At 34.1% G+C, this 10,246-nt stretch overlaps 3 protein-coding genes across 5 annotated transcripts; 2 read left to right on the forward strand and 1 right to left on the reverse strand.

The window, feature by feature from the left end:
• The first annotated feature begins 1,561 nt into the window (after positions 1 to 1,561).
• Positions 1,562 to 5,983, forward strand: LOC106409262 (polygalacturonase At1g48100). 3 transcript variants are annotated; one of them, XM_048762070.1, is made up of 7 exons: positions 1,562 to 2,119; positions 2,786 to 3,079; positions 3,379 to 3,411; positions 3,555 to 3,762; positions 4,614 to 4,695; positions 4,785 to 4,893; positions 5,222 to 5,983. In XM_048762070.1, the coding sequence occupies exons 1-7, from the start codon at positions 1,868 to 1,870 to the stop codon at positions 5,654 to 5,656; spliced, it is 1,413 nt and encodes a 470-aa protein (XP_048618027.1). In that variant the 5' UTR covers positions 1,562 to 1,867; the 3' UTR covers positions 5,657 to 5,983. The 3 variants fall into 3 exon arrangements, with proteins under 3 accessions (XP_048618027.1, XP_048618028.1, XP_022561760.2); XM_022706039.2 differs by having other exon boundaries at positions 1,593 to 2,119; positions 3,376 to 3,411; XM_048762071.1 differs by lacking the exon at positions 3,379 to 3,411 and having other exon boundaries at positions 1,564 to 2,119.
• A 245-nt stretch (positions 5,984 to 6,228) lies between these two features.
• Positions 6,229 to 8,296, forward strand: LOC125589732 (LOB domain-containing protein 24-like). Its single transcript, XM_048762076.1, has 2 exons — positions 6,229 to 7,578; positions 7,673 to 8,296. The coding sequence occupies exons 1-2, from the start codon at positions 7,426 to 7,428 to the stop codon at positions 7,871 to 7,873; spliced, it is 354 nt and encodes a 117-aa protein (XP_048618033.1). The 5' UTR covers positions 6,229 to 7,425; the 3' UTR covers positions 7,874 to 8,296.
• On the reverse strand, positions 8,091 to 10,226 carry LOC106409663 (pentatricopeptide repeat-containing protein At3g26630, chloroplastic). The gene has a single exon (XM_013850249.3). The coding sequence runs from the start codon at positions 9,634 to 9,636 to the stop codon at positions 8,278 to 8,280; it is 1,359 nt and encodes a 452-aa protein (XP_013705703.2). The 5' UTR covers positions 9,637 to 10,226; the 3' UTR covers positions 8,091 to 8,277.
• Between the last annotated feature and the right edge of the window lie 20 nt (positions 10,227 to 10,246).

Below are 10,246 nucleotides of genomic sequence, written 5' to 3' on the forward strand. Positions count from 1 at the left end.
AGCATTATCTTTTGTAATAGAGTATCTCAGATATTTCCAATATGTATGAAATTTTCTTATTTAAGGTATATTTGAATTGATGAATATCATCTTGATCACTACTTTACATATACTCTAATTAATGTCTTATAACTAGTAGGGAATAGTGGTGTATTGCCAACTTAAGTTTGTCCTAAACTCGTAAGCTTTTAATTCACCAAACACCCAACTTTGGGTTTTGTCTTCTTTTGGAAAATTAGTACTAAACCTCCTGCATTCAGATATAAAATATGAAAATAATCCTTTGTTAACTAGATAATTATTGTTGCTTTCTATAGCTCCTCTTTGTCTCTCGATATATAGTTATTAAAATACCTTTTTGGAAAGTTCTTCTGTTATTTTAATAGTTTGTTAATAATTAGCATATACCACATAACGCACAGATTTTTTTTTAACTAATAGCTCACAGATTGATCCACACAATAATACAAAACAATTAGATTACAAGTTTCAGATTAATCAATATTTTTTCTTGAAATATTTTATATGGGGAATTCCGTATACGTAGAAAAGTGTAAAGTTTCCTAATGTATTAAACCTATATCTATATTGTGTCCCTAATTAAGAAAATTAATGTCATTTTTAATATTTGGTTTAGTGAAGTACATTGATATCATTCAACAAGCTTTTGGAACTAACTAATTATAGGTATAATGTAAGTTTTGGATAAGGACTTTTTGCTTTTATAATGCAAGAGTGCATAACTGTTGCTTATGATTGAGGAACAAGCAATTGCTAATATTACAGGTCACTGCCCATTAACTTATTTTAATAATTACAGCAATTAATCACCTTTTCTGTTAGGGTCTTATGAAAAATTATCCATGGCATAATATATGTCTTATTATTAATTATCAGCTCATTTAGTTTTCTTTTTAATATATGCAGCCACCTTTCTGCATATAAAGTAAATTAATACCTAAGATGTTTCATGCATCTTTCATGATGTATACATAAATACGGCATTGTAAATGTATGGTCATTTCTTTTATAATTCTACAACGCTTTTTTGGTTGGCATTTGTGTTACCATTTTGTATTTTGTGTAGTAGCACATTTAAATACTGTTATTAATTACATTATAGCTTTTCATCTTTCTATTAACTGGAACCTTTACAAAGAATTAAAATCAGGCTTAAATTATTGCTCACTAGAATTATTAATCAACAATGGACGGAAAGAATGTATTTTAAACCTATGAAAAGTGGAGAAAGACAGAAATCAAGTGTCTAGGTTGCAGTTGTTTCTGTGGATTTAGAGAGTGTTACACTGTGCCAGCATCAATCATGTTTTGGAAAGAACTTACACTAAAGTTCTCATTTTTTTTGATAATAATGGCTTAAAAGAAACTTAAACAAAATAAAAATGTGGATGCGGTGATGAGTATTGTATAGATACACCAAGAAGAACATGACTGGTAAGAAACTGGACTAGTATATATGTAGAAACCAAAAACCTTACCGCGTGCAGACTTAGATTTACGTTTATGGTTTATGTATAGGGTATTGAATTTATTTTGGTGTAAACCATACTTTTCCGAAAGACTTATAGGTAAATCACTCAGGCTCATATATGTTACCATGGAATCGCATTTACGTCCACTCAACCCCAAATCCAATAACAGTAAGCCACTACACATCCATTTTATGTATGGGTAATACAACTTACAAGACAAACTTTTCTCTTTTAAAGTTTAAAGGGTACTTCTGAAAATAGTTCAAAGGAAAGGGTCATTTTGAAAAAAGATTGCTATATAACTCGTCCATCAACTACATCTCTTATAACCATCTCCTTTCCCACCAATAGTCACAACAAAAGCATAAGAAAATATGAAGATAATAAAGAGTTCGCCGCTTTTAGCTATGCTGATCGGCTTCATTATCATAGCAGCCGCAATCTCCACAATCTCCGTTGAGGGTCGTAAACATCACGTCAAGAGGATCAAACCCAAACACAGTCGTCATTCTAAAGATACCCCTACCGGCTCTCCTGCACCCGCCCCTTATCCGTCCACCCATGATGGTGTTTTCGACATCCTCTCCTTCGGTGCCAAGGGCGATGGGATCTCCGACGACTCAAAGGTACGCACAAAGATAATTCATATATTTCTAATACCAACGATTTAATTTCAAAGCAAGAGACATATTAGTCAGACGTTGCATTTGCGCTTGTGGGTTACTTTTGAAATCTTTAAAAATACTAAATATTTCAAAAATAAAAATGATTACTTGGGTATATGTACACTATTACATAAAATAAACTGTTTTTGTTAATTGTAAATATAAACAAAACATAAGCGGAAGGAGAATTGTTTAGCATTGTGTTTTCATTTTGCAAAAATATTTTATGAAATATGAAAATGTATTATATCCCCCAAAATAATTATAAAAGAAAAAGATATTCATCATCAAAACGCAAATGGAGAAATTGGGGTTCTACAATTAAGAGCTTACGTATTTTGGAGCTCAATAGTAACTTCAAAACTTCTTGTAGCGTTTTCACTTGTTAGTACACAATCTATTCGGTTTAATTTATTTGGTCGCAGGCTTCAAATGATTTATCAAAACTAAGGTAGATTTACATCCTTGTTACACTGCTATCTAAAAATATTTCTTTCTTTTACCTAAGCTTAAAATGTATCTAAAATACTTGTCGGACCAGATATTTAGATCTTTTTTTGGTTTTAGATATATGTATAGACATTTTCTTTATTGTTATGACATTTGTATCATTGGGGAGCTGCGCAGGCATTGATCGGAGCGTGGAAGGCGGCTTGTAGAGTAGCCGGAGGGAAGGTGGAGATTCCGGCAGGGAAAGAGTTTATGGTGAAGGCGGTGACGCTGCAAGGACCGTGCAAGGAGGAAACGGTGGTTCAAATAGAAGGAACCTTAGTAGCTCCTACTAAGATAGGGTCATGGCCTAAGTCAAGCTTGTTTCAATGGCTTAACTTCAAATGGGTCAGTCACGTCACCATCCAAGGCTCAGGGACTCTTGATGCTCGTGGCTATAACTGGTGGAACCTAGACAATTATCAAACTCAAGTACGTTTTTATTTTCAAGTATTTAAACAGCATACTAGATTATTTTTGGACTTAAAACCCGGATACGAGATTCAACCAAGAGATTCCAGCCTTTACTTTTAAATATGGTTAAGATTTTATGCCTTAAATAATTCAAGTTATTAAGTTTAATTTAAAGAAAATTATATTTAGTCGTCTTTATTGTTGTTTTTTTAATATTCGTTAAAATACCAAACCCGAACCGGAATTTCGGAATCGATTACAATCTTGAATTAGCGGATTTATGATTGTTTGTTTGCTTTTGTCTTCCTTTTCAGAAGAGAAATAAGTATATCCCACTAATGAAACCAACGGTGAGTATATATATATATAAGATTATTATTATTGTTATCAGACTAATTTGTCACTTTTTATATAAAAAGAAAATTGGTAAGCCTACTTTTTATATAAAAAGAAAATTGGTAAGCCTATTGATTGGCTTATTTTATACGCATAGGCACTTAGGTTTTATTCAAGTGGTAACGTGATGGTCCGTGATATAAGCATCGTGAACAGCCCATTGTGTCACCTGAAGTTTGATGATTCTGATGGAGTCAAAATCAACAACATAACGATATCTTCGCCGGAGAATAGCCCTAACACCGACGGCATCCACCTCCAGAACACACGTAATGTCGAGATTCAACACTCCAACATCGCTTGCGGTACGTAACTCCCTTTAATACAAATTACCTCTTTTTTATCTAACAAAAAAACTACAAAATCGAGAAGCTTTCCTATGATCACTCTAAACCAAATAAATTAGCCGGATCAGATTACAGATCTTGATGTATTTTTCTCCACTTAAGCTTAAGCAGTACTTATACAATATTCTAATAAATACCTTTCAATGTTTTTGATTAGTGATTATGATTGATAATCCACATAATCTATGAGTTTTGTCATGCGCTTCAGTCGTTTTATAACCAATGGTAAAAATGAACATATAGCCTATTGCATATGGAATAATTTATGACTTGGAGTTTGCTCTGCCTTCTACCGCGGCATTGCTCCCATATTATGTGACTCATTATGCAGTGAAATTTTGAGTTAAATAAACTAAAATTTAATTGAACATAGTGGTCGCCACGTTGTATCGCCAAAGTGAAATGAATATCAGGAAAAATAGATAAGTAATGTAAAAACTTTTTAAAAGTATTATAAAATAAAGACCCGAACAGGTAAAGACATCATTGGCAACAACACAACGGTATAACTGTCACCCAAACTAACTTTTTATGCAAACAAGCAAGCATGCAGAACGAAAAAGCTCTCTTTTCTTTAATTTATTGGTAAAATTTATAGATATATTAAGATAGATGTGTGGACAAGATTCTAAATGTTTAAACACCAGAGATTCTAATGTACTTAAATGCTAAACCCAAATCATGATTTAATAATTTTAATAAAAATTATTAGTTATTTATTATATATGCATATACTTATACGGGTAGACTTTAGTTCTAAAGTTAAAAATTCCACATTTTGTTTAACAAGCATTGCCTTTTTTATACAGGAGATGACTGTGTATCCATTCAAACCGGCTCCTCCAATGTACACATTCACCACATCAGTTGTGGCCCTGGCCATGGCATCAGGTTGGTACACACAGTATGTATATATGTATATTTCATAATATTCTTTTTGTTTTCCTTTCAGTCTTACTGATTTCTTTTTGTGATCACAGCATAGGAAGTCTGGGGAAAGATGAGACCGTTGCATGTGTGTCTGATATCATAGTTGAGGATATCTCAATACAGAACACTCTTGCTGGTGTTCGAATCAAGACTTGGCAGGTACGTATGTTATATTTAATATATTACAAAGATATGTATCACACTATAATTAAACACTCATGTTTGTGTATAGATGGTTTAGTTCATTTTTATTCAATTTATCAACAAAATTATATCTTTTATTTCGAAAGACTATAATAATCCAATTTGTAAATATTCGACTATAAAATGAACCGGTTGCTTCGTTTTCCAATTAATATTGAAGCCCCTTTTTAGTTTGTTTTGGTTCCATTTTAACTACCTGAATTAATATCAAACTATTTTATTTCATATACAATACAAAATTACATCTAAGTTTCGGTGAATGACGCGAAATGATTATCCGCAGGGAGGATTAGGGGTTGTCAAGAACCTAACATTCTCCAACATACAAGTAACAGACGTGCAAGTACCGATAGTAATAGACCAATATTACTGCGATAAGTCCAAGTGTAAGAATCAGACTAGCGCAGTATCAATTTCGGACGTCAAGTACAACAACATCGTCGGTAGTTTCACGGCACAACCGGTACGTATTGCATGCAGCAACAACGTACCATGCATGGACGTGGATCTAATGGATATTAGGTTACGACCTTCCGGAGGAATCAGAGGGTTACAAACTCATCAACAGCAACACGCTTTGTGTTGGAACTCGTACGGCAAAACACAAGGGCCTTTGGTTCCTTCAAGCATTGGTTATTGCTTAAAGAAGAGTAATATTGATGGTTATTATCCCAAGAGATTTATTGCTTCGTCCCATGAAAAACTCTGCCCTTTATAAAACCTTTAATAGAAATTTAGAGTTATTCTATTAGCTGGAAAGATTTTATATATCTTTTCGTGCTAGATGATAAGATTTTAAATCAGTTATGCCACCGGTTCTATCCCAATAGGTACCTGTGTTTGGCATATATTTGCTTTTAAATTGTGTTTCTTTTGGGAGATCATGATGTTTCTTTTTGCTTCCCTTCTCCAACTTTTTGTGGGTGTGAGAAGGTAATGGCTCTTTTATCAGCTTTTTCTGTAGTGTTATGATGTATGATTCCAGTTTCAGAGGTTTGATGTTATTTTACTTGTTGCTTGTAATAAACATTTAATCTTAATTTTACTTGAACTTCTTAACAAAAAGAATTTTTTTTCACTAGTAATTTCCTACTTCACATCTAAAATATTTTTTGATGGAGAAATATACGTGAATTGAAGATAACATGTTTATTTGTAATTTGTCGATTAAACTAACCTGCTTTTATAATCTGTTGATGAACTATTTGATATATCAAAAAGAAACCAAATTGTAAAGTGGATGTGCAACTTTTCATAATAATGAACTTAAATAATAAGGTTGAAATTATGTATGAAGAGAAAATAGAGAATGCTTGAAGGTAAAATGTGAAATATTGGAAGACAATTTTTAAAATTAAAAAGGCTCAGAAGACAGAATTGAGAGAATATTCCCAAAAAAGAACAATAACAAAAAACCTTTAATTTCCTTAAAAGCTACAAACAAAAAGGAGGTTTAAACTTTAGAATCATTTGTTAGTGGAGGTAGAACCAAGTGATAATACTTTGGCTTTGGTGGAAAGGCCACATTCTCTCCTATAATTTTATGGCTACTAACCACGAAACCTAACTTTTAATATAACAATAGCCATCCATCGATACAAAACTATAGAGAAATGTAAAAATAAATATTTGAAGTGAGAATCTCTACAAAAGTCATGAGTGATGTGAGGCTGAAGATGAGTAGTGATAGAGTGTCCTCACCGGCCATTTTGGCTCTCTTTAATCAAAATCTATCTCGCACGCGCATGTAACATCTCTTTTTATTTCGTTTCTAACTATTTCTTTCCCTTTTATTCCCTTTTAATGAGTACAGAATTATAGAAAAATAGAAGGCTGAAGAACCTAAGAGAAGCACACTTCACTCATAAAGAAAACTAGTGTTTCAAAAAAAAATCATACAGAAAACTAAAAAAGCCGACAATTTTTCGAAAAACCTAATCAGTTTACCTAGTTATGAACAATCCATCATACATATATCGCTTATAATAAAGTTTTCCTTTATTTATTTATGTTAAGCAAAAAAAAATGTTTTCCTTTCTAAATGCTGTGCATGTGATATATATATCACGTAATGTTGATGGTGTTACTGTTACTTGATAATATAAACAAAGAGGGTTGTAAAAGAATGCTTTTAAGTTTCAACCAAGCGATTGAGCTCTCTGATGTGAAGTTCATGCAGGAGAAGAAACTGACTGGGAAGTACTTCGAGGAGATATTAGTCAAGAGAATTAAGGCAACACCGATTTTTCCTTTTAAGTTTTAACAAAGTTAACACTTAACGGTAATATTCTACTAATTAGTAACAATTAAAATCATCATTAATAAGCTTACCTTATGTAAATGTCCTCAAAATTTTCATAAACTGGAAAGTAGCCGTTGGATCATTGGAAAAGAAAAGGAAACTAAGAAGAATACAAATAAGCCAAATCCGTGTTCTTAGATTTCATAATTTTTTGGTATCTTTCTTCTCTCTGGAAAAAATCTGTAATGAATCCAAAAAGATGTGCTGCTTGCAAATATCTGAGAAGAAGATGTCCAAAAGATTGCATTTTCTCACCTTATTTCCCTCCAGGCGATCCTGATAAATTTGCATGCATCCACAGAATCTATGGTGCTGGAAACGTTTCCAAAATGCTTCAGGTATATAAATTGTTTTTGTGTATGTGTATCTGTTCTACATCCCAATCTAAGATAACTTCTGGTATTAAATATTGATGGTGGAATCATTTGACAGCAACTTCCTGTTCAGACAAGAGCTGAAGCAGTGGAATCTTTGTCCTTTGAAGCAAAATGCAGGGTAGAAGATCCTGTTTATGGATGTGTTGGGATTATTTCTTTACTCCAAACAGAAATTCAGAAAACCCAAACTCTTTTGGCCAGAACTCAAGCTGAGATTGCTGTTGCTCAAGCCAAACATAGCCAAAACCCAAGTTAATGAATTTATGTAATACTATCTCAGTTTCATCTATAATTTTCCGAATAAAAATCTCTTCTTCATCTCTGTTTCTGATTGCTTGTACTCTCCTTGTATGCATTTTGTTCAAACAATGCGCATTTTGTTCAAACAATGCTTGTCTGTGGAAGTTTCAAATATGACTTTAACGAAAGTTCCAAAGTTAATGATCGTTTTGAGAAATCCATTACCAAACTCATAATAATAACATGTCTATATTAAGACGATAACACTTTTCATTTTTCTACCTTCTACAATTATGGAACATTTTCAAGTAAACAGGAGAGCTAAGACATGAACTATACTTGTATAGTTACAAAGATTGCATATGAATCTGTTTAAAAGAGGAAAAAAAATATATGACACGAGACACTTAACCTTCAAAATCAGCTTGCATCCCACTTGGAGAACGTAATTTGATGCTGGTTCCAACTTTCGTGCCTTTCGTTCGCTCTATCCGTGCTTTCAACTTCAAATGAAGTGCTGATGTTTGAATCAGAATCCATAGAATCAACATAGCTCGAAACTCTGTTCACTTCCAAGGCTTTCTCCAACAGTTGGATCATACAAGCATTATGTTCTTCAATAGGTGTGATACCATAAACATAGATCATGCGTAAGAAGTACCTCAACCCTTCTTTCACATTCCCAGTGTTTGCACAAGCAGACAAGACACCAACAAAACTGATAGCATCCGGCTCCACCCCTTCTTCACCTTCCATCTCCCCAAACAGAGACAAAGCCTCGTCCCCCAAACCATGAACCCCCAAGCTAGTGATCATCGAGTTCCAAGTCGCTAAACTCTTACTCTCCATCACATCAAAGACTCTCCTCGCATCCTCCAAGCTCCCACATTTACTATACATATCAATCAAAGCAGTCCCAAGGAAACAATCAAGCAAGAACCCATTCTTGTGAGCGTAGTCATGAACCCATCTCCCCATAGACAAGCTCCCTAGCTGAGTCGAAGCTTGCAACATACTAACTAACGTAAACTCGTTAGGCTCCACGTCATCCACCTGCATCCTCCTGAAAAGCTGAAACGCCTCGTCGGGTCTACGGTTCTTAACGTAAGCAGCGATCATCGCGGTCCACGAGACAACGTTCCTCGTAGGCATTTGCCCGAACACGATCTCAGCATCATCTAATCTATCATTAGAGACAAGACCGTTGAGCATAGTCGTCCACGAGACAATGTTTCTACCAGGCATTTCATCGAACACCTTGCGACCACAATCTGGTCTCCCACATTTAAAGTAAAGATCCATGAGAGTGTTCTGTAAGAAGACATCCGAGAACAAACCGGTTGTGATAGCTAAACCATGGACTTGTGTGCCTAAACGAGGAGACGAATCAGCGAGGCAAGCTTTGATGACGAAAGGGAACGTGAATTTATCGAACTGCGAATGGATTGTGAGCATGAGGACGAAAAGGAGGAGAGCTTCGCGAGGCTTGTTGTTAACGGAGAGAGATCTTATCATGAGGTTCCAAGTGAACGTAGAGGGAGAGTGGAGCTGACGGAAGACGAGAGAAGCGTATCGGGTTTCTCCGAAGGAAGAAGAGAGGGTGATGAGGTGTCGAGCGAGGAGCTGGTCGTTGGCGAGGTCGTGGCGGATGATTTTGGCGTGGATTTGTTTGAGTTGGGGGAAGTTTGAGCATGTTCTGAGGAAGAAGTAGGCTTTTTCGGGTCGGAAGTGGGGAGGAGAGAGGAGGTTTGGTGGTGGAGACGGCGACGGAGCCGCCATGGATTAGTGATAATCCACCGGTTCTCTCTCTCTCTCCCTCTCCTCGATTGATCGTGTGTGGTGGATGGTGATGAAGCAAGGGAGGAGGTTCGAAACGGCGTCGTTTAGAGAAAAACATTTACAGTAAAAACACTAACAATTTATGGAGTAAAAAGTAAAATATACTGCTTATTTATAAATTTTATTTTCATCCATTTTAAAATTATTTATTGTTTTTAATTTACTAAAATATGTATATTAGTGTGTAGATGCATTATAAATACATTTCTATAAATAATATGTTAATAATAATGATAAAAATAGGAAAAAAAACCATTTGAAAGAAAATATAATTATATTCTACTTCTATGTATAAATTTTATATAAAACAATTTTTTTTTGAAAAAATAATAATTATTATTATTAACTTATGATATTAATAAAACGATATCTCATTTCATTAAATTCTGTTATATTCTAAAGTTGTGTAATTTGATTAAAATAACTAATTTACTATGTAGTAATTTATAGAATTTGACTCTATTTTAAAAGAAGAAAAAAATTAGTAAATGTCAATTAAAAGCCTTAATAGATATTAGACCATGACCACAAAGACACGTTGAAGAGACCT

Source organism: Brassica napus, chromosome C7 (genome assembly GCF_020379485.1).
Source record: "Brassica napus cultivar Da-Ae chromosome C7, Da-Ae, whole genome shotgun sequence".
NCBI classification, from domain to species: Eukaryota; Viridiplantae; Streptophyta; class Magnoliopsida; order Brassicales; family Brassicaceae; genus Brassica; species Brassica napus.